We start from the raw sequence: 23,031 nt of genomic DNA, 5'->3' as shown, positions 1-23,031 counted from the left end.
CGGCGGCCCCTTGCACCAAATCAAAGTTAACAGCCGTGACCAGATCAGGCCCCCGTCCTGCTGGGACAGGCCAGACCCACCCCTTCACACCCGCGCCACCCACACACAAAGACCCGGGCTGGGGCTCCACATGGACCTAGCCCCAAATGCTTCACTCCCAGACACCTCACCCAGAGATGGCATCCACAATAAATATATCTGCCACACAGAAATTCACAGAAGAATCATCAATGAAGAAAGGACTGAAAAGAATAGAACAGAATAAAATCAAATCAAAAGTGTTAAAGTAGTCCCAAAGGACAAAATCTGACTTCAACCTGTCACAATAATACTAATACACTTATAAACATTTTCACTACAGCATGGCAGGCATATTGTTTAAAGTATGAGTCATATCACAGAATGGAGTACAATGCTTCCATCATATCACATATTATACCCTACGCTACAATATGTATAGCACACGTTAAAGGACAGTTATTAAAATTTAATTATAGTCAGTTTTATATAATACAAACTATGTACATCTTTTGAAATGTCACACAGTCTTCATAGGACAATGAACGCAGGTTGGTGAGTTTATGTACTGTAGGTGTAAAGGGACACAGCTGCGCCAGCGAGACTGCATAAACAGAGCGCTGCGGTCACATGCAAGGGTCTGATGCTTCATTTCCTATAAATGCCTTCATTCCACATGAATTCCAAAGTGTCTGAGTCGGGTTTCTCAACTGCAGTTCTTTTCAGACAACTGAGATCTAGTTTTTGTCTTTCACTTTGATTTTCAGATTCAAGTGACTGTTACTCCTTTTTTATTTTATCAAAACTAGGTCATTCATTCCAGTAGCTGTTTAAAAAAGCATAGACTTCATTTCATCTCTCAAAGTAATTCTGCTCTAACCCATAGTCGGTGTAGGTGAATCACAAATAGCATAAAACAGCTCAGTGAAACCATCCTAACGAACTGCAAACAGTGCATTAGCATAATTATTGTGTTCTCTTGCTAACCTGCATCTTTAAAAAAAGGTGTAGTTTAGCATTCTTCCAAATTTTGTTTGCTTAACTTACCATGGTTTCAACACGCAAATAACAGTCTACTGCAGCTAGACTGAATCTGAGTCTAAGCAATGACACGTAGCTCGGACCACTCAGGACAGCAAATGTTCTGCGGTTGTGTCTGTGCGCGTTGCTAGCATTCCACACACAGAGAGAAGGGCAGAGGTGTCAACACAGTCCAGTTTGGCTCAGTCCCAAAAAAAGGCGCTATGAAGTACTTCCTGGCAGGCAGGCAAGCCCAGCCACACCTAACAATAAAACAGGCAGCAGGCCACTGCTTTCTCACTTACTCTCAGAGTTATGGGCATCGCAGCACTTCACAGGAAGCTCACAGCCAAAGAAATGACTACCGCGTGAAGACCTCACAGTAATTATCTGACGCTCAGCAGCTACGGAGCTGTCCTGGCAGGAAGACAGTTCTACTAAAGGTGTGCGTTATTATTTCTCTTTTTAATGAAGATTAATGTGGACTCAAGGCTCAGCCAAAGCTACCAATTTAACTTTCTTTGGACTGATTGACCTAGAAAAATAGCATTGTTAAGGCAGTGGGCTTTTCAGCGTGAGAAAGGAAGAGAGGGAGGGACCAGTCTGGTCTTGATGGACACTTCTGAACTGGGGGACAAACTTTTCCCATGATCGTTATTTCTAATTAATTTCCTTTCTTAGGGCTGACTTATTGAGGAATGTAAAATCAACAAATATTGTTTCTTGATTTTGGAATTCATAGGTACATAGTTATACAGAGTAGATAATAGATGTAAATAATAAAATAGAATATATGTTGTCTCTAAAGGACCACCAATATCTCTTAAAGTTGGGAAGCCACAATAAAAAAAAAACATTACTCCCAAGACGTATATTGGAAAGCTTTATAATGGGCGAAAATGGCCGGTGAATGTGACAGGAAATGAGAAGGAAACGGAGGCTAATGATGGCTAATTTAATTTGTGAGGCTGTTGGTAATGGCAACAGTACTAAAAGTTAATGGATTAATTGTGGCCCTTTTCCTGGTGGGGCTTGTTAGTTTCCCATGAGACCTGTCTTTGTGTATTAAAACCGGCATGGGATGCATCTTAAACGCAGGAGGGCTCTTTTAGGCTCATAAACAGCCAACGTTTCCTCCCGCATCATTGTGATTTTCAGTCAGCGGTCTGAGGAAAATCAGGTACAGACCACTCAATTTGTACAGGCCAACTCGACCGTGCACACAAACAAGGCCCGTTTTATTCCCTTTTTCCTGAAAAAAGAGTACTGGGTAATGAAGTGAACCGCCTAATCGGCAGCCATGCAGCGACCTTCTTGGCGTGCTTGGTGTCCACTTCAGGATTTGATTCCTCGCATGGATCCCGTCCCCCGGCCTCCCCACACAGGGAAAGCAACCGCTTGTGTTCTTCCGTGCCACACAAAAATCTGCAGACACTTTGAGACTCTTCCAGATCCACTTTGTCCCAACACAAAGGGGAGGCCCCTGCAGTTTTTCCAACATTCGCTCCAGTTTGGCCAATTTTTTTCAAGTGGTTGCATTCGAAGGAGACGAGGGGGGGTAGAAAAATAACAATGCCACGTTGGACAAAGGCGTGAATTTTCAACACCCCCTGAAAGAGGGGACAGGATGGTGTTATAGCATGCTAATGATGCCCCGCCGCTCCTAAATGCCCCTTCTATCCAGTCTGCCGAGAGGGCAGCGAGGTTAATTATCATGACAATGGGGGGAAGGGGGGAAGCACATGAGGAGCAGAGATGGGGGGGGCCTGACTTTGGACACCATGGATGGGATGGGGGCACGATCGCTCCCCCGTCACAAATTAAAACTGGAAGCTTTGATTTCCTAAAAGTGCTGACAGATGGAAATGGTCAGTGAGAGCCTTTGTTTAAATCATTAACTAATCTTTCCACTTCCATTATGTGCAGATGGACCCCCAGAAGAGCCCTTCAATAAAGGTCCCCACTGCCCCCAAGGAGGGGCCGACCCGTACGGCTTTATCCCCAAAGTAGTCATGGATGGGCATTGGGGGGGGGGGGCTGGTGGGCTAAGTTTACTTTGGCTGCTGTGTTTTTTGTTCATTTTGTTTGACTTCCTAGTTTGCGCTCTCCTGCTCGTCAAACGGAAGGGGGGGGGGGGCGGCACATCTTGCCACAGGACCATACAACGTGTGTCCATACTGGGGAGAATTCTGTAGCACGCCCCTGAGCTGCTGCTTTCTGGAGGCATTGAGACACTTTTAAGTGAGTCACTGCATAAACACTTCAGTCAATTAGGCTGAAAAGCGTCAATCCTTTTACAAACCATAAACAGCAAAAATGTTTACCTTTCCCCCAAACCTTTAAGTAGAAACAATAACAACTTGTTTATTACTAAAATAAAGTACATATTATACCTGTCGAATCTTCCAACTCAAAAATAGGATGCACTTGATATCAGAGCTGTCTCAGCTTAATTTGACAAAATACTAAAATGACAGTAAATGACAATATGCACAAACATGAACATATGCTCTGATAACAACCTCAGAGCATCATAAAATAAAAACCCATGATTTACAGACCCCTTGCCAAAAATAGATGTTTTTTTAATTATTCAGAGGGACCTCCAAAATGACACACTTGTTACAGCAGGGGAAACAAGACATCCATTTTATTTTACAATTTCACCCATGCAGACAGGCAATTATAAAAAACATGCACTGGGCTTGGACAGGACTTCATCTGAATCCTATTTAAAATATAAAACTCTAATGATAAAAGACCATGGGACAGCTATTGCCAAGAGTCAACACTGGCCATTACTGTGGAAAGGAAAGATATCAAGTCCTCTACATTATGAAAACAAAAACTGAGAACTTTAAAAAGCTGCTTTGCGTCTATGTAAAGCTCTTGGCTGAGAATCTACAGACTATTCATTAGCACTGACCTCTTCTCCATTTAGTAAAGACTATTGAATTCTGTCCAAAATCTGCCATGTAAAAAAAGTTAAGTATCAGCACAGCTTCTCTCCCTATGTAAAAAGTATACAGCCCCTGCATGCCAAAATAATTTATACATGCAGGACCTTTTGCAGTCTGAATAACCCTAGGGGAAATGATCACATTTAGATACTTCACTGAGAGGCCATTCTTCCCACAGCTGGTGCAGGTGACTTGATCAAAACACATCAATGACGGAAGTGAAAGTAAATTGTAGCAAGCAAGAAAGGCAAATCTGAATTTTAATTCTGTCCACAAGCGTTCTGTCTTAGTAGACTTTAAACAAAAAGTGAGGGGGTATGTTGAGGTGGAACCCAGCACAGCTGGGGGTGGTTAGCTGACCACAGATGTTAGTCAAAGTGATGTGATTCCGACTGCACTCCTCCATAACCCTGACCAACAGACTTCATCACCACAGCCTGTCTTTTCAAAGACAATCATTCTCAGTTAATTGACAAAAAGATTTATACTGGAAAATATCCCAGATGCATCTTCAAAAGGCAGATTTTTATTTCAGTGTCTCTGAAGTTAAAAAAATACAAGATTTTATTCCTTTTCAAAAGACTTTAAAAGCATGCTTCTCGGTTATGAATGCACATCCTTGAAACCCACAGCCCACACTGTCAGCATGAGATGGTAAAAGGAATTAGCGTTTAATCTCTTTAGGTCAATGGTTAAAGGGCATTCTCCAGAGAGCTGCCTAAAAGAACCCCCATTCACAAATGGCCATAGACTTTCTTAACAATCCATGGAGAAGAGATCAAGAGAAGCTAAAGCTGCTTCAGCTAGCAGGCTCTAGGGTGGTCAGGCAATAGTCATTAGTCGTACTGCATTTCTTTAAAAAAATATGTTTGGAATCTGCAACTTAGAATAAAACATGAAAGATGTAAATACTTTGGAAAATAACTGATCCAATTTTTATTCACTTTTAATGTGTAAAATGCACCACAGCACTTGTCAAATATCCCCAGTCCATTTTCATTCTTGTAGTGATTCTGGCATTCAGAGCTTTTTGTTCAGCCATGTAGACTGCAACTTTGTAAACAGTAATTTCTTGGCAGACTTTTCTTTCTTCAAAAATCAACATTAATTTTTTCAGTTATTAATTTAAAAAAAAAGTATCACTGCTAAGGGACGTGATTTACAGTGTAATATTCCACAACTTGAGGTGAGAATCTTGCCATTTATGTGCACTCGCCTTTATTCTCGCCCTTCTGAATGAAAAACTGTTGCTGAATTCGCCCCTGCACAGACGCCGACGTGAATGAAATTACCAAGAGATCCTATCTGTCATCGCCTGGGTGATAACTAGCTTCATTTTGCGAGCTATTCAGACGCGCTCTTTCACATAACAGAAACCAAGCAGAGAAACCAAAAGCAAACTCAGAGGCCATTTTAAGGAAGAATTTTAATTGGCAAGTGGTGGTGTAACTGACACAGAGAATTCTGACAGAGCTGTTTGCTCCTGTGCTTTGGCCACAGCAGGCAACCCCAGCCTTGGTCCTGGAGAGCCAGGATCTGTTTTTATTGTTGCTAAGCACTTTTCGATCAATTATAGTTAACTGCACAGTTAGCTCACCTCCTACAGTTACTCAGGTCAAAATCTTTCACTGATTTTAAGATTAAAGTAAAATCAGCAGACCCTGTGGCTGTCTAGGACCAGGGTTGGAGGCCCCTATGTTAAATGTCAGGGATAGAAACAGCACTCAATTCTCAGCAGTTACTGCGCAGTTTGGTGCAGCCACCTGTCGCTGGATTCTGCACTTTACACTAATCCACTCTTATTAAGAGCTGAAACAGAGTAAATTGTTATGCACTGGCAAAGCTATATCCCCTACCTAATGTTACGCTACTAAACCAGCACTCTAACTTGCAGAAAGTTTGTTGGGTTTAATTTATTTTTAGATGGATTTCACAATAATCAACACTGTGCATCAATAGAGACCCAATACTACACTGTATATCTATGCAGAACAAAACAACTTCCAAAGAAGGAAACAAAAACAACTCCCTGGACAGGCTAATTTATTATTGTAAACAGTCTCTTTTTTGACACTGCTACAATTTCCCTTGGTTATGCTGTGTAGAACAGCCCTCATTGACAGTCTCATCCTGTCGGGACTCTGTTTGGGGTAGGGGTGGGTGAGCAGCTTTGAGAGAGACTGAGAGGACAGCAGCTCTGAACAGGAGAAGGCAGAGAATACCCAAAAGCCCATGCAGAACGTTGTGCCACAACATAGATAACGTTGTGCCACAATTAGCCAAAGAGGTGATTATCATCACTTCTGCAACACACAACCAGGCCTGGCTGGTTTACCCCAGCTAACCTACCGGCCCAAATACAAGCCTCCGTCTTCAAAGCCTCTCATCTGAAATTAAAAAATCTTCAGCTTCACATTAATTGCTGGTCTGACCTCATGTTTTGGAACCTAAAATCATGCAACTTTTCTTTACTGTTGTAAATAAAACATCTAATTAAGTTAAAATATTCTTGCCAGGCATTCCACAAAAAGGAAAGCAGACATGCAGACATTGAAACCAAATGTAATATTATAAACTAATTCTATAAGCTCTGTTAGCTGGGGACGGTGCCAAGGCATTGATGCTATTTATGGTCCATGCTTCCCACACAATAACTATTACCAAAACTCTTTTTGACATGAGCTTTCATCAAGAGAATGTCAGCACTACTACCACAAATAATTGCTTGTTTTAAAAATATCCTTGCTAATGTATGATACGCTATTGAAATAATCCATCAATAAAGTAATCTCATTTTACTGCTTGACTTCAAAGATATTGATGAATATTGATATATATATATATATATATATATATATATATATATCTTTTTTCATGAATAAAGTCTCTATTTCTTGTAAATCACTCTAAGGAGAGGCAGCTTCAAGTGTCTAGGGTACAGTAAGAGTATAGTAAAAATGGCAGTCGTCTGAATTATATTCCCCCACTGAAACGGTTTTTCCTAAAACACAAACATGAAACTTTTCACTAAAAGAATTATAATCCTCAATAATTTATGTACTTTAGAGAAACTAGTTATTATGAAGGTGGAGAAATACCTCAAATTTCAAAACATTACATTAAGTGTGCTGCACTGCTCTACTGCAGAATTTGGGAAGGTTCCTCGCTGCACATAATTAGAGTGCTGTTGGAACACGTAAATCTCCTCATTAGTGAAAAATGAATTGAACTCTAAATGCACCGTTTGCCTTGCAGTTAGACTCAGAACAATTGGGATGGGCTGTAAAAGCATCCTTTGCTTTTAGTTCAGCTGAATTTATCATAGTGACAAGTTTCTAATGACACTTTAAATCACGTGAAAACCTCCCCCAAGTTCTTCTGGATAGTGTCTGCATTTTTGGAAACTTGCAACATCTAAACAATTTAAAGTACCATACAAATGTCTTTCTGAGTGCAATTTCAATAAAATAAAATGAGCCATGCTTTCTGTTACATTACCTTTGAGCACTGCTTATGATTCTGACACCACACCAGTGATCCATTATTCTAAAACAGAAAAAAGAATAGGCATGATGTCAGTCAAAATACAACATTTAACATTCAAGCATGTACTTTGTTAACTAATACAATGTAAGCAACCAGGCAGCATTGAGTAAAGGAACTCTTTGCAGTTATACTGTGTGTCTGAGTTTATAGTATATAGATTCCCATGTTCTATATAATTTTGTGACCACTCAACAGTGAGTAGTTGCCGCATAGTGAGTACCAGTAGGGTTCTTGAGTTGGAGCTGTTATATAAATTATATTACCTATACTATGCCTCAGTAAATATGTGTTGTACAAGTTTGTGTGTATGTACAGTATGTGCCTTATTAATTGAAGAACACCACAGTTTTACCATTAAAGGCTGTTACTAGCAAGAGGTTGGCCATGCTAATATTTAGACCCCTGTTCAACTGAACTGCAACAGATGGCTACATTGCTATTAGAATTCAACTGGGGCTGCTGGGTGGCTCATCCTAGTAAGGAACGGCCATTTCCTGACAATGCAGACTAAATTCATCAGCCTCACAGGCTTGTGCACATTCGGCCATATTGTCACCAAGGGATGTAGGGTTTCAATGAGAATGTCTGCAGTGGATGTGGAGCTTAGCTGACTGACTGCAGAGTGAGGAGAAGCGGTGGTCAACAGCACACGCTCTAGAGGACAGTACGCGCCTAGCCTGTCTGCTCTCCTCTGAACTGATTGACATTGCAGTGATGGGAATGCCGAGCCTGACAGCATGATCATTCCAAATTGGTTAAGGAAGGTCAGCAGGGTGAAGAGTGCTCTCTAGCGTAACCTGAGCCCAACTGGGCCACGCTGTGGGCTGTGGGTCCATGATGACTGTATCAGCGCAACACGTTGTAGGAGATTAACAACATTCCAGTCGCCCGTGTGTCTAAAGCATCTGTTCAGCACCCTAACAGTGTCTTCGGGAAGGACGTACTGTAACAGTGAACAATTTTATAGTGGTGGGGATCCTAAACCAGAGTGCAGTCAATCCAGAGTGCAGTCATTTTAGGAGGTTGTGAGATTACATTTGGGATCATCTGCCTTATTTGGATTCTGTAATCCGTCCATTTTGGCAAAAGCACAGAATTCACAAGGCACTTTTTCTTTCCTCCTCACCCCCACACTTCCTGTCTGATCTCTGCCGCTGACCCTCGGAGGTCATCTGACCACGCGCTTCTGTCAGCATGCTGATGCAGGCTGTAAACACCACTTCTAGGTTCCCGCGAACTCAAAATGTTTGGGGAAGCTTCTGCTGAGATGAGACTGTATTTCCCCTCCATTCTGAACAACAATGACTGTTGCTATAGTCATTTCCTGGGCACCAATCAGGAGAAGAGAAATAGATGGCCCTACGCCCCACTGGTGTGCTTATCTCTAATTACCAATACCAAACTGTGCAGTGCCTCAGTGTGAGAGACCACAGCACATGACAACACAAAAAAATCAATTGCCTGCTCCAATGAGCAACACTTTATTTTCTCATACAATTGCATAGTAATTAAGTACTTAACCTCAAATAATACATTATAAGGTGGATCAAAGTGATTGTGTAATAATACAGGTAATTTAGGCTCTGAATCCTGCAGAATTTAAATCTTCATGGACTAAACGGCTCTGCATCTTACGTTTTTACATACTACCCATTTTTACGGCTGCCCCACCTCAGTTTTGAACCCAAAACATCTCAGTTACAGGTTCAGTTCATTTAGCCACATTTAGAGCAATACTGATCACTACACCACACTGCCTCACCACACCAAAGTACAGTGTTCCAGGGGATTTCTATATATTTGGGACTGTGGCAAATTGGCATTGACGGCCCATGGCTGTATGTTGCATTCGTGTCAGACTTTCCTGGAATGGAACTTGGTGTTCTGCAATGGAGCATGGAGTAGGCACCTATTCACCTAGCATGAACCCTGCATGATCTACCAACGTGTGCACGTACCAGGCTGCAAACAGAACTCCAGGCAGTGCAGAATAGCAATGGATAATAAGAATGGACTGCATTAGCAGTGCTTTTCAGCAGAAACTTGTTTGTCAGGGAGGGATCCTTCGAAAATAAGATTTCTGTCTCAATGGGACTGACTTTTCTCAACAAAGAAAGGATTTAATCTTTTATTTATTCAACTTTCTTGAGAGGCAAGATGCTAAAAACAATTATGCTGCCATTATCATTCACAATAGAATTGTTATACATGTAAATAGAAGTTCATTGTGCTCTCAGTATACACGCTACCCTAAAATAAAACTCCAGCAGACTATTTGAGAAATCTCAGGGATCACTGAGGAGCAGTCTGCGTAAGTTCAATGTCAAGTTCAAAGTCTTTTCATACAATATAATCCAGTGGAACCCCCAAGGTCCCCAAGGAAAAGTACTTTATCATTAAAGGACTTAATTCATTATCCAGTACCAGAGAATATTTGGTATTCGGTGTCAATGATAATGGTCAGTAGGTTTCAAAGACATTCATGACTAATGACAAAGACTTGGGAACAGAGCCCATGATTCTGCTCAAGGACTGTTTCCATATTTAAAGTTTTATTTTGTCTTGGTAGTTGTACTGAGCAGCAGCTTCTTTATACACAAAGGTTGCTACCTACTTTTATGGCACTGACATGTACATACTGGTCTCGTAGGCAAGGAAAATTCTTGTCCACTACAGACAAAAATCTGAAGACAGAAATTTTACATCTGGAAAGAAATAGGTAGCTGACTTGGCAGCTGCTGTCAGTGATTTTGTATGGACTAAAATTAGCTGTTATCTGATTTACAAGCCCTCAATAAGCTAGCAAAAAAAGCTTGCAACTAGTGGTGGTGATGCATAGAGCACTTCCATTCCCAAATTTCCAAACGTGTGGGGGGCATTAGCTTCTACTCCACATATTCCAGAGTAACCAACTGGTGTACTGTGTCAGGTACACTCTTAGTACACTTGTGATAACAACCCATGTCATTTTTTGGGGGGAATGAGTATCATTATGCAAAATGATGTTCTGTTTAGTGTGCTTTTCCCAATGTCAGGCAGGCAGAGTGTTAATGGGCAGCCCAGATACCATATGAGCCTCAGCATGTTTATCCAAATCTACCTCTAATCACATTTGGGAGTTAAGAGAGCTGTGACAACATAAAAGGGTAAAGTCAATGTACCGACAAACTCTGTGCTGGATCTCATTATTCCAGCCTCTGGACGGCCGTAGACAGCTAGCTTAGCAGGCCCTCCAAGGACAGCACATTATATCCCCTGCAATTTTCAAAAAATTGCACTGTGTGTACTGGGCTTTGCAAGGGGCTTTGGGGGATCCAGACAAGCGACGCCTCTATCAGACGAGTGACATCCCTGACCGAGGTGAGGGGCTAATTCTGATCCCTGTCAGCGGGAGGGCCGGCCAGGATGTTGCCCCAGCTGTTCCGGGCTGACCCTGCCATGTCGCGCACCGGAGGGGGGGGGGGACGACAGGTCACCTCCCCTCTATCCCACCGCACGGCGTACAGGCAGGAGGGACGCGGGTCACCCCCCCGTTCCTGTACGAACCGCATTCCTAACCCCTTCCATCACAACGCAGCTCCAGAGCGCCACAGTTATCCTTCTCTCCAACGGACGCCACCGCCATCTGGAGTTTCGGAAAAACGGCCCGCCTCAGCGCAACACGAGCAGCATCAAAGGGGTCACGGGGACCGGCGCGGCGGACGTGGAGACGCCATGTGACCCAACAGCCATACCAATGTCACTGAGGAGGTTGAGCAAACACAGGACAGGAGAAAGAGGAATTTTTATTACAGCCAGGGTTGGCTGAGGAGACAGGGCAGGTGGGCTGCTCGGGTCTTGTGTTGTGCAGGCAGAATTAGCTAGGCATCCCAAGCAGGGCATGGTATTTGCTACCATTACACACTTGCAACTGGAGGTCTTCCATTGCTTAGGTAATTGTTTACAGTGATCTGTATGTTTATAATAAATAGATGGACAACCTAATGTACTATTATTGCCACAACTAAAACTTTTTGTGACATTTCCAGTTAAGTAACTCTGAATGTTAACCTTTTCAGAACACAGGTAACGAGTGTGATTTACATCAGTACTTCTCATCCATGGCATTGGACATAATTTGGTTATACTGGCTTTTGTTTCAACTGACCTTTAATAAATTGGATTTAATTGGGTTATTATCCAAATGAATGTTCACCAAAGGCTGTTGCTGGTGGTGTATTGGTCTAGTTTATTCATTTTTATATATGTGTTCTGGTTAATTTGTGCATCTTAAAAAGGTATACAGCACACAGCGGTGCAAAAGAGGTTTTTTAAATGTATCTGTTTGAATGGTCTTGTAAAACAACAAGTTTAATTTTTTAAAAATCCTGTATAAAATCTCTCCACTTTCTTACGGTCAGCTTTTATTTAGTATATGCACATATACAACAAAACAGTTGCTTTATCGCACACATACAATGCCAGCAAGTCCAGGCCTTGCATATTGAACCTGAAACTGATCAAACAAAAAGGCAAACTTTTATGAGAGCCACTCTACTGCGCATAGATAGGAGCCATTCACATCATCTCCATTCTCAGAATATGTGTGAATTCACAGGAATGTTTTGTGTGGTCATCCAGCAGTACCCCTGACCACACAAAAACAAATGGTATAACTGGACACGTGTTACCCCCAACACTGACTGATACCAGATCCCTTAATCAAATCCAATGAGTAGGATAGTGTATTTTCTGGTCCAACTGATATTCAATTGGTCATTGAGACCTGTATTTTCTCCCCACAAAAACATCACATGGAACTCTGGTTGTGTCAGCTTAAATAAAGACTCACTGAAAATTGAAGTGCATTCTCATTCACTACGAGGAAGGAAATGAAGGATATCAGTTGATTAATTTGATCCCTCATGCAAGTGTGTGATGCGTCTTTTAGACTGTTTGATGAATGTATGAAAAGATAAAACAAGAATTATTCAGTACTCATCATCGTTCAGATTTCATACATCTACATCAGATAAGTTTACATATGCTAACTAAGAGATGCTGGGGATTGAGAATTTAAGTGCAAAACAAAATAATTAAGTTAGAGAGCTCAATTTAATTTCAGGGTGGTTAATATAATTAACAAATTATATTATCTGCCTTTTCTCATTTTTAGCAACATCAATCCATGCTACGCTACACCATTTCTACCCTACACCAATTTCAGAATCTTACGTTTGAAGTAAATCAGTCCCATATTTAAGTTTAGCTTTGGTTAAAACAAAATTATATTGGACTGCATAAAACGCACAGCATTTTATAAATGCAAGGTAAGGTTATAAATGCATGGTAAGGTTCAACTTTGTTTTCCACTAAACCAGTCAAATCAAATTGAATTCTTCCACATCTCCATTTGCAAGTTATTTCTGACCATTCCAAATCTAGCCATTTCATTATATAATGTGATATCAGAATGTACAAAGCTGACTCATACAACACAAACAGATTTCACTTCATCTTCAAGCTCTGCCTCGGTCCAGGCAAAGTCCTGCTTAATAAAGCCAATCTATTAAAAGACACCCAGCTGCGTCCATGCTGTGTTTGTCAGTCCAAAAACCTTGGAGGTGCTACAGCACAGTGCAGACTAAGAGATTTACTGACAAGTCTGTCATGGTTTAAATGCTTTACCAGGAGGTGAGTCCGGACAACATAAGCCTCCATTCATCCCCTTAACTAATGAAATAGTCTACACATAAGACGAGCAGTGGTCGTGGTTTGATTCCCACCACAAGTTATTTTATATCAAAGGCAATAAAAGGAATACAGCTAAACTAATTTTCCGATATTTTTTTTCCGTTTGGTTTAAAAAACACAACTCTCCCTCAAGATGCGGAAAAAGGAAACTCCAACAGGCCAAGGTGTTCAGAATGAATGGGCGAATTTAAAATGTAATATTTTTATGACTATGAATAACAAGGCTGCACTGACACACCTTGCTTTTGGCTTCACAGCTCCTCACATAAATAATCCCGATACAAGACCAATGCTCACTGGCATAGTTAGTGAACAGGGCCTCTGTCTATCTGACACATTTTAGTGCCGTTGAGCTCCAATGCATATTGCAAACTGCCCTCTGCCTATTCAGAGTAGATGTCAAATTGCATGTTTCCGTCCAAGTGTTAAATAAAATGTCTAAAAATATATATGCATTTGATGATATTTCTCAGTCAATTAACTCATTTAAAAAAGTAAGCAATTCCATAACCAACTAGATTTTTTTTCTGCACCAGCAGACTGAAACCAATCTCTTTACAACACATCCATCACCGTACTTTACCCATCGTTATATTGAGTGTCAATATAAAAAGTCTTTAGTTGTAGTCATTGAATTGTAGTTATTCATTATTTCATTATATTCTTAACCATTAGCCCAATATCATCCAGAAGAATTTGAACAAAATATAACTTTATAATAGTGTAAGGTTTTCACTCTGAATAATTGGCACAAAAAGTAATATAAACAAATGATAGATGATAGTAGATAAAATATATTGTACCCCTGTTTACCTTAATACAAGGCATACAGTCAGACATTTACAGGACATGAGTCTGTTTAGGGAGGATAATGATCATAAAGAATGGAAGGTTCCCAGACAAAATTACACTAACAGGCATCTCTTCTCCAGCGAAATGTTGCTCATAACACTGCATTACACTGACTAAAATTGGACATTTGAAAACTTGCAGGAAAGCTTTTTAAATGGAGGCCAAAGTTCTGTCATTCGCTGCATCACAGCCAAAAGAAAAGCGTGCCTTGTTGCGAATGGAAAACGTGCTCAGGCCTTAATGTGGCACTCTCAGTCCCTATTAATTTTAACTACTAATGCCATGAGTGTTTTGTCACTGGCAGAAAAAAGCCTGCCATATTTGTGTGCACGCCACCAGATGCGATCAGCTGGGAGAATGAAAACGACCCAGAGTCGCTCCACACTGTGACATTGTAAGCACCATTTTCCTAGCCTCGCGGGAAGCCTACTGTAGGTGACCAATCACTGGTCGCCTTTCATTTGCACATTAAATGGCGCTTACTTTTCATGCCGCTTACACTGAGCCTCAAAGCACACCAATTTGTCCCGCATTTGGTTCTTGGCTGTCAAAACCGCACAATGAAGGCAGGGTCTCCTTCCCGTGACAGCTGTATTGGGGAAAGCCACATGCCTGCCATATTCACATTGTGTCAATAAAAAACAGTCTGTTTCTTTTGATGCTAAAATCACAAATTGCTCTGTCCATCCTGAATTTTACTGATGTTTTGACCCAATCAGTGCTGAAAAACTTTTTGTCTTTTAGCCGTTGCATAGTATTGTTCTGAATGGGCTCCCATTTTATGAGCTCCCAAATTAACTGCTTAGTCAGTGAATAATCAGGACCCAGGTTAGTTCACTGCAAAATTAGCTAAGTGGGGGAGAAGTTCAAGCTTTATATTACAAGAGCAGTAGAAGCAGAGGTTTCACAACGCATTCTTTTCCACAATCAAGCAGTTAGACCAACCAGAAAGCTGAACACACATCAAAGTTTTAACTTTACCTCTGTGTTAACAAAGCCCAAGAGTTGAGAACCAAAAGACTATCCAAATGCAGTGTTTCCTCAGAACACAAATTCATTTTAAAAGGTTTAAAGTCTCTTAGGCCAATTACATGTGGAATTTTCCCCCAATGATATGCAGATATCTCAATTAAAATGTTAAATTGTTTACCCCTGTTCTATATTTAAGTGAATCCAAAGATCTGTCTATTACAGGCAATTGTTTAAATTATTTATTTAACCCATTCATTTTTCCACGTCTGTCTAACCTTCAATCAAACTAAACCAGGAATGGCATTGCTCGCTTCCAAAGGTCAGTGCGCGAACATCGGTAATGCCGGGGAGGTGCGACAGTGGCATTTGGTGGCGCGGGGGGATATTTTTGCAGGTGGCCAGGGCTCTTGTTCCCTTGCGGATGCCCCAGTGAGAACACAGCGGCTCCAGAACAATTCGCAGAGCATCAAAACATTTAATTACAGATCGTTGGCTACTGTTAGACAACACGCACGCGCGCGCCTGCTCTCGGCCAGTCTCGCTCCTATCGGAGCACAAATAGGCTTTCTTCTTTTTAATCCTGGCAACAACAACAACAACAAAAAACACTTAATTGCGGAAAATATTAGACGTGCCCTCTCAACGCGCGTTTGAAGAATGATCCAGTGAAGCCCGGGATGCTGTCCTGACGTTTCTGGTTATTGCACTATACTTTAAAAGATGCGCATGTTATTCGGAGAGTTTATACACACACGCAATTCCAGAAAGCATATAAATCAGAGAAAGTGCAACTATGTAGGCTATATGTAGTCTTTAATAAAAGGAAGGGTTCAGCTCACTGTTAGAGAATTGGTAAATCTTATTTGAAGGGTAGACAAAAACATTTAAAATATTGCTTTAATGTAGCCTATATGTCACCGAATAAACATACAATCGATATGTTTGCCTGCTCACTCTTTATCATCTAACATTGGTTTTGTTTTCAAATACAATAGCCTACACCAAAGTCCATATTATTGGAGTTCATGTTACGTCTTTGTTGTAGTAATGAACCATACAGTAATTAGAAACATTTATTCTGCAACAAAAAAACCTCAGCCACAACTGAACCCCCATGGGGTTTATCATTTAGATTTTTTTAGCTTGTATATGCAACGCATTTGCTTAAGAAAACCCATACACTTTGAATAGCTTGTCCAAGGAAACGAAATAAAGCCCCGCTACAATCCCTTTCACCAGAGCGTCTGGGGAGAACACTGCGTCCAGCGACGAGTGAAAAACAACTTCTGACACAATTCCTGTGTATAACGGGCTAACAGACAATAATCTACAGGAATGTCAATTAAATAGACAAATGGATCTGTCGAATATAAAAAAATTACCAGTGAAAGTACTATCTTTTAAAAAATATATATTATCACATATCAATGGTGCTGCGTTATAACATCAAACTTAATACGGTTCCCATCAAACCCAATATAATTCAAAGAGCAAAGTGACAGGAAGAAGCGCGCATGTCAACTGATAGGTGAACGCGAAGAACGCTGACGAAGCGATCATTCAAGACCATACACGACATTAAAAACACAGCAAAACCATTAATAGGCTATTTTAATAAATATGTTTAGCAAATTCATTTATTTATCATTTAAATGTGTCAAATGTGCCAGCAGCACATATAGAGATTTACTATAAGAAAAGGAAGGAGAATAACTGTTTATAGTGCGTATAAACCTGATACTGGAGAATAAGGCTTTTCCAGGGGTCAATAAAACCGAGATTACAATGAAATTACTTTTGCCTACGCTACTAAATAACTACAATGACAAAAAATAAAGTAATGATGTAATGGTATCCCAGTGAGAATACACAAAACCCCAGAAGGCAGCCTTTGCAAAGCCACATTACGCTCTATGTCATTCTTCCTTACAATGAATAATTATGGGGTCGTTTGAGTTAAGTCTACAAGTTCCTCTAAAATGGTCTTATCACAATAAACAAGTTGTGCCCTGGCTGGCCGGTTCCGAATTCACCCCGCACTTTCAGTGCAATGCGTTAGTAAGAAAAATAATGCCTGTCGTTTAATTAATTAGCGTACTTCTTAATTGTACTGTGAGAATATCACTGAGTCCAAAAGCCTTTTAACCATTGACAAAGTACAAGTCTGGAGCATCGTCCGTTCTAGATGGCACATTCTACTCGGGGGACTGCCACACGCTGTATCTCTAGTCTCCAAGGAGCAAAGAGCTGAACCCCTTTCCGATAACTTTTACTCGCACTTTCCAACGTATCAAAAGATGAATGAATACATTTCAATTTATCTGATAGTTAAACATGCTTGAAAATATCATACTTTCCCCCCCTTACTCTTTTTATTTATTTATTTTTTCATTCCCAGTAAATGACTACAATGAAATAGAAGCTAAACACACAGTAAGTAAATTGTGCGCCTTCAAGTCCATGGGTATGCGTTAGCCTAGAACCTCGGACCAGTTGTAGGCTATGTCTTGGCAATATTATGCCAACAAGCTTTACCTGAAAATGCTTGAAAAAAGCAGATATGCGCGTGATATGAAGACTGAGACACCTCGAAGCGCATCTTGCTCGGTAAATGCTACCCGTGAAGAAGGACTCGTCCTGCTTCTTCGTGGCTGCATTTCCGAGGCTCAAGGAGGCTGTAATCCACAGAAACAGGGTCACGTACATACTGTGGTTCCTCGGAAACATTGCTAACTCGTGTTTTATCTCCACGCTCTGATCGGTCTAGACTGCTCGACTCCACTCTAGGAACTAAAGAAACTTCAATAACCTACTTGGGGAGGAGTCAGAACCGCGCGTGGCGCGCTATTGGATGAACCAAAAATGACTGACATTTGGTTAGAGCGTAGTGCCAGGTAGGGCAACAACAATTGCGCTTCTACCCAATTGTTATCAAATTGCTCGATACTCCGTTTTTAGGCAATACGTTTTAGGTTAAAACATAATTGCTTACATTGAGTTTGTGTTGCAGCTGTGTTTCTGCAGTAGTGTAGGGACAGGGAACGGAACAAGATCTTCTAAGTGTGTAGCAACATGGATTGCATTATAAGTTAAATGTCAAGGAATATGACGGTGCATTGATATGCATGTGACAGAAACCAAATAAATAAATTAATTAATTAATTAAAATTTAAAAGGAAAAACATAAACGTGTCTGGTAAAAAACCCAATTTCTAAATTCCTGAGAGTAGCCAAAAGAATGAAAGGGGTCAGACAGACTTTACTTTTTTGTTAGAAAAGGGGGGGTTGAGAGGGTTGTGGTCTGACCAGGCTAATATTAGGATTTGGATAAAATCTACTCTATAATTTCTTTTGTTTTAAATTATTTTTCAGTAACAGTTAAGACTGCATGTGGAAAGTTGACAATATTCAACAACCTCACATGATCCCGCCTCAAGAATACACAGAAATTTTGTCCATAGATTGAGTTTAAAAAAACAACACAACTTTGTTTCCATGCATATTTCAATTTCACTTAAATTGTTCCAAATTATAGTGGCCAGGAATGCATCTGTCCTGCAATTAGATTAGCACAAACATACATGTAGAACACACGTTCTCCAATCCCTAGTTCAGGTACACAATAAAATGTCCAGTGTTAATTAAACTCTTTACAGATACCATTTGGTCCCACATTCCAGAGCCCATATAAATAATGCACACAGGAAGCTGTGCTCACAGACAACACTTTAACAAAAACTTCATTTGGTACATTTCTATATATTTTTAAGCCATGGAACATTGCACCACAAAGAGTTTGTGTTAATTTGTGGTGGCAGATTCTTTGATGTAAAATGCATAAAAATACAAAACAAAACAAAAAAATACATGGAAATATTTGTGGTTTTTAGTCAAGTTCTTTTATGCCACTTCAGGAATTTTAAAAAAATGGGCCATATCTGCCATCACAGCATGCTGCCATTGTGCTGGAAGGGACTGCTGGCGGAAACAGCACACCTGGTTCCTAGAGGGTTTACACAACATTGTAAGGTAGAGAAGCACAGGAGCAGTCCACACATTTCACAGACTGATTTCTGTTGATGAACACTGACCACACTGGTTCACAAAGAGGCAAACTATAATGTAAGTCCTGGAACATCCAAATAAGTAAGACAATCCTTCAATGACCTGCAGTTGAAAGTGTTACTGGTCACAGTTTAGGTAACAAGCAGTCTCAACCCAAGGTGCTTGCTCTCTGAAGTGTCTGGAAAGGGAACATAATTTGTTGTGTCACCGTCTTGCAATCCAATTGGTTCTACCAAATTTTCACTAACGTTATGTAATCAGTTAATGGTTAAACTGACTTGAGTTTCCAGAGCATGGTTTTTCTGAATTGAATTACCATTGCTTCATTAGAAAAGCACATCCCTGGAATCTCAGAATTTTCTTATACCGCATCAGGATCAACTTCTCCAGACCCGCTGTAGTGAAAGTAAGCACCATATAGTCACATACATGTCAAGTGAGGCCAGGTAATACATTTCTTTGTCTTATTAAAATATGATCATTTTGCCCATTGATGGCAGGATATTTCTCACATCTGTGATGAAAATGTGAAAATGAAAGATAAGAGTGTTACCTGACCAAAGTAACAGTGAATGGTTTCCCTGGCTATTCTACTTATACTCGGCTATGGAATTGTGGGAAGGCTTGGACCTGCTGCCATCTACTGATGACACAACACATATGACAGCGGGCGTAGACATGGAGTCTGGGGCCTCACAACTTGGCCCTGTCTGGGCTATGGGAAGTCAGCCAACTTCCCAGGGAACCCCTCAAACTACAACCAGAACCTCGTGAACTCATGTTTATCAGTAGCTAGGAAACAACAGGCATTTTACTTGAAAAACAATTAAAATAATCACAAACAAATTCCATAAAAAAATAGTTTCCCCCAAATGTTGGCACCATTTCCTAGCCCAAGGAATGGAGAAAATATGGCATTCTGGAAAAAGCGAATGAAATTCCTAGCCTTTATTTGTGCTAGTTGGTATTTATAATGCAAAAGTTCCATAGGGTGGTTTACGAGATGCTCCTACTTTGCTTTTCTCGGCTTGCTGAGTACTCTGCTGCACACTATTACAAGAGCCACATTATAAGGTAATGAAGTTTTATGGGTGTGGGGGGGTTAAACCGCATGCAGAATTGGACAGAAAGAGTGACTCGCTTAATCAGTAAGCTTGGTCTTAGTTGCCAGATTGCCTTGGGCTTGCGATGCTCTATGCCAATTACTTAAGCACTGACATCTCTAATGAAACTAATCCTTTCTTGTATACAGTACATCTGGGAAAGCATGGGTGATTCCCAGGGATGGAAGACTGCTGTTGAAAAGAAACTTCTTGTCAAACATGGTAATGTCCAAGTACTTTTTTGCACTATGATGGTACATATGCTATTTCCACAGCTTCACACTTCTAACTTAATATGGGATCATTTGCTTGGCGAACGCAGTGTCATCAAATGTGCTGCCAATCCATCCAATTGTCAGTATTTCCAGAATTTAGCCAAGCCTGTCGTTTGGCCATTGGCATCTGAGAATACTTCTCTCACTCTCTCTCTTTCTCTCTATCTCTTTCTCTCTCTCTTCTGAATGTCAGTCATGGAGGAGATCGACGTTTCCCAGGTGGTCTTACCGCACAGTGTAACTAGGGGTGAGAACTCCCTTGACAGTCTTAAAACGTTTTAAACACGGATGTCTGTGTACCTTAAAAAATGTGGTGTGGCGGCTTAATTTGCTGGTTTATTGTAGCCATGTGTGGTAGAGGTTTTATGGCGTGTGGCGAAGGAAACACGCTGGCTGTGTGGGGTCCTCTTGTCTCCCCGGAGCAGGGGGGAGCCGCATCCCTCCGAACCAGTTCCATTGACCGGGGAAAGCCTTTGCCCACACTGAGCAGCAGGGAATCTCTGCTGTTTATTTGGGAAACTGAAGTATGTGATGTGAGTGTACCGACGTCACTCTCGCTGGCTCAGGCAATTAATAATAACAGGCCTCTCCTGCCTACTTTTACACACTCATGTAAATAAGTTGCAATCAGCTTGGTCCAAGAAAATGAGTGCAAATGACATGTTTTAGAAAAACTGTAACTGACTAAGTGTGCAATGACTGTTTTTTGTATTACTATTCAGATGTTTTAACATTAGCTTATTGTCAATATCAAGAGGTGATGTGAATAATTTTCATACTATAATGGCAATTATGTTAAGTATTGCCTCAAACGTTTCATTTATATAGTTTGTTGGAAATTAATTAATGATTTTTTGTTATATTTGTGACATGCTCCCCCCATCAGAGCACCTAAAGGTTTTCTCTGTTTGTGCATACAGTTTGTTTGAACAGATCACACAGTGTTGAAAATGTCATCTTAATTTGCACGGTGCCAGGATCCATTTTTGTTCCCTGTGTTTACATTTTCGGGGACAGGAACTCATCTGGCACATTTCTGCGATCTTTGCTGGTCTTTGATAGTAAAAGCTGCAGATTTCCCCATTGTCAGGCAAACCTGTAACGTCACACAGAGGTGACCCTGAAACAGCGATCATGGACAGTCATGATGTAGGAGTTCACCTGAGGTATGCAGGTGTGTGACATTTTGTTTATGTAGTATATATGAACACTTTAAGCTGGGGGCTAACTCTTGAGGGGCTCACTCAGTAAAAGGACTCTATATACACAAGCTGAGCCCAGTAGTTGTTGATCTGAGCCAGGTATATCTGATCAGGAGTAGTGAGATGCAGTTTATTACATTGGTGGAAGGGTGGATGGAAGCTGGCCTGAGTTATTTGCATTGCCACTGTATCAGCGCCCCCTAGGTCCTCACCAGGGCACTGCAGGTTAGCAATTGTCTTAAAGGGATAGCTCACTTTCTGGTGTTGTTTTTATTATTTAAGTTTTAAGTGTATGTTTTTTTCATTGGCCAGAGTTTATTTGTATTTTATTTTTTTTGCATGTAACGAAGGATATTATGCATGCTTAACAGAAGTTTCTGATGAGCAGGTGGCTTTACAATGGCTGGTATAGGGGCATTGACGGACTTGCCGTGTGATGCGCATTCTGCTTTGAAATGAATTTTTTTTGCTTTAAACCACAAACCTATGGTTCATATTATTTCACAAAAACTGAAATAATATGGAAAGTGTGACTGTCCCTTTAAGTGAGAAAGTGTGCCCCTCCTTCAGTTTGCAAAGAAGTCTCCTTTACTATGCTTGTGGCCTGTAATGTGGAAAATCCTGATGGGTGATTGGCAAGAGTATGGGAGGAGTACATGCACTACGGCCTGGGAACGTGGTATAACTAATAACTACTAATTTTAAATGGATGGAAAATGGGTAAAACAGAGGTACTGTTGATCTTACGATGGGACAGGATCCTACATAACTGGGAATTCTGAGACAGGAGAGTTAGTCAAACCCTGGTCCTGGTCGGTCATAGTGCCTACTGCTTATGTTTAAACTGGGCCTGTACCCAGTCATCATCACTCTGACTGAAGTGATGAAGTGATCTTTGTGCAGCTCTAAAAATGTTAATGTTTTATAATGTGATGGAACACATTCTGAAGTTTGGTTCTGTAGGCCCAGAGTACAGCAACAAGGTGATTAAAGACCTTCTTTTTAAGCTTTGCCCCTATTCCATTCATGTTATTCTAAAGGAAGGAAATTCCTGCAGTACATTTAATGATACTGGCTCCTCAGAATTGATTTCTTAATTAATACACATCCAGCATGAGCATCTTCTTGCACACTCAAAATGCCTTTACCAAGTAAATTACTTCCAATAAGGTATCTTTTTACCTCGGCCAAAGGAAAGTATGGAAATTACTTTTTTTACACATTCTTTACACTAAGCTAGTATCATAGCATTTCCAATCAGAGAGCCTAATATAAATAATATGAA

The 23,031-nt window shown here is 40.6% G+C and overlaps 1 protein-coding gene across 1 annotated transcript in view; it reads right to left on the bottom strand.

Annotated features, from left to right (window-relative positions):
• The window catches only part of LOC135240870 (anosmin-1), a 52,124-nt gene extending 34,227 nt beyond the window's left edge, over positions 1-17,897 (bottom strand). Inside the window, exons 1-2 of the mRNA XM_064310880.1 lie at positions 17,637-17,897; positions 7,497-7,544 (exon numbers count right to left, since the gene is read on the bottom strand). Coding sequence (XP_064166950.1) covers positions 7,497-7,544; positions 17,637-17,828 — 240 coding nt within the window. The 5' untranslated portion in view covers positions 17,829-17,897. The remainder of the gene's footprint in view (positions 1-7,496; positions 7,545-17,636) is intronic.
• Positions 17,898-23,031: the final 5,134 nt, after the last annotated feature.

The sequence above is a fragment of the Anguilla rostrata genome, chromosome 15, assembly GCF_018555375.3.
Source record: "Anguilla rostrata isolate EN2019 chromosome 15, ASM1855537v3, whole genome shotgun sequence".
In the NCBI taxonomy this organism is placed as follows: Eukaryota; Metazoa; Chordata; class Actinopteri; order Anguilliformes; family Anguillidae; genus Anguilla; species Anguilla rostrata.
Note: the sequence above shows the minus strand (reverse complement) of the source record. Positions and strands in the feature narration are given on the sequence as shown.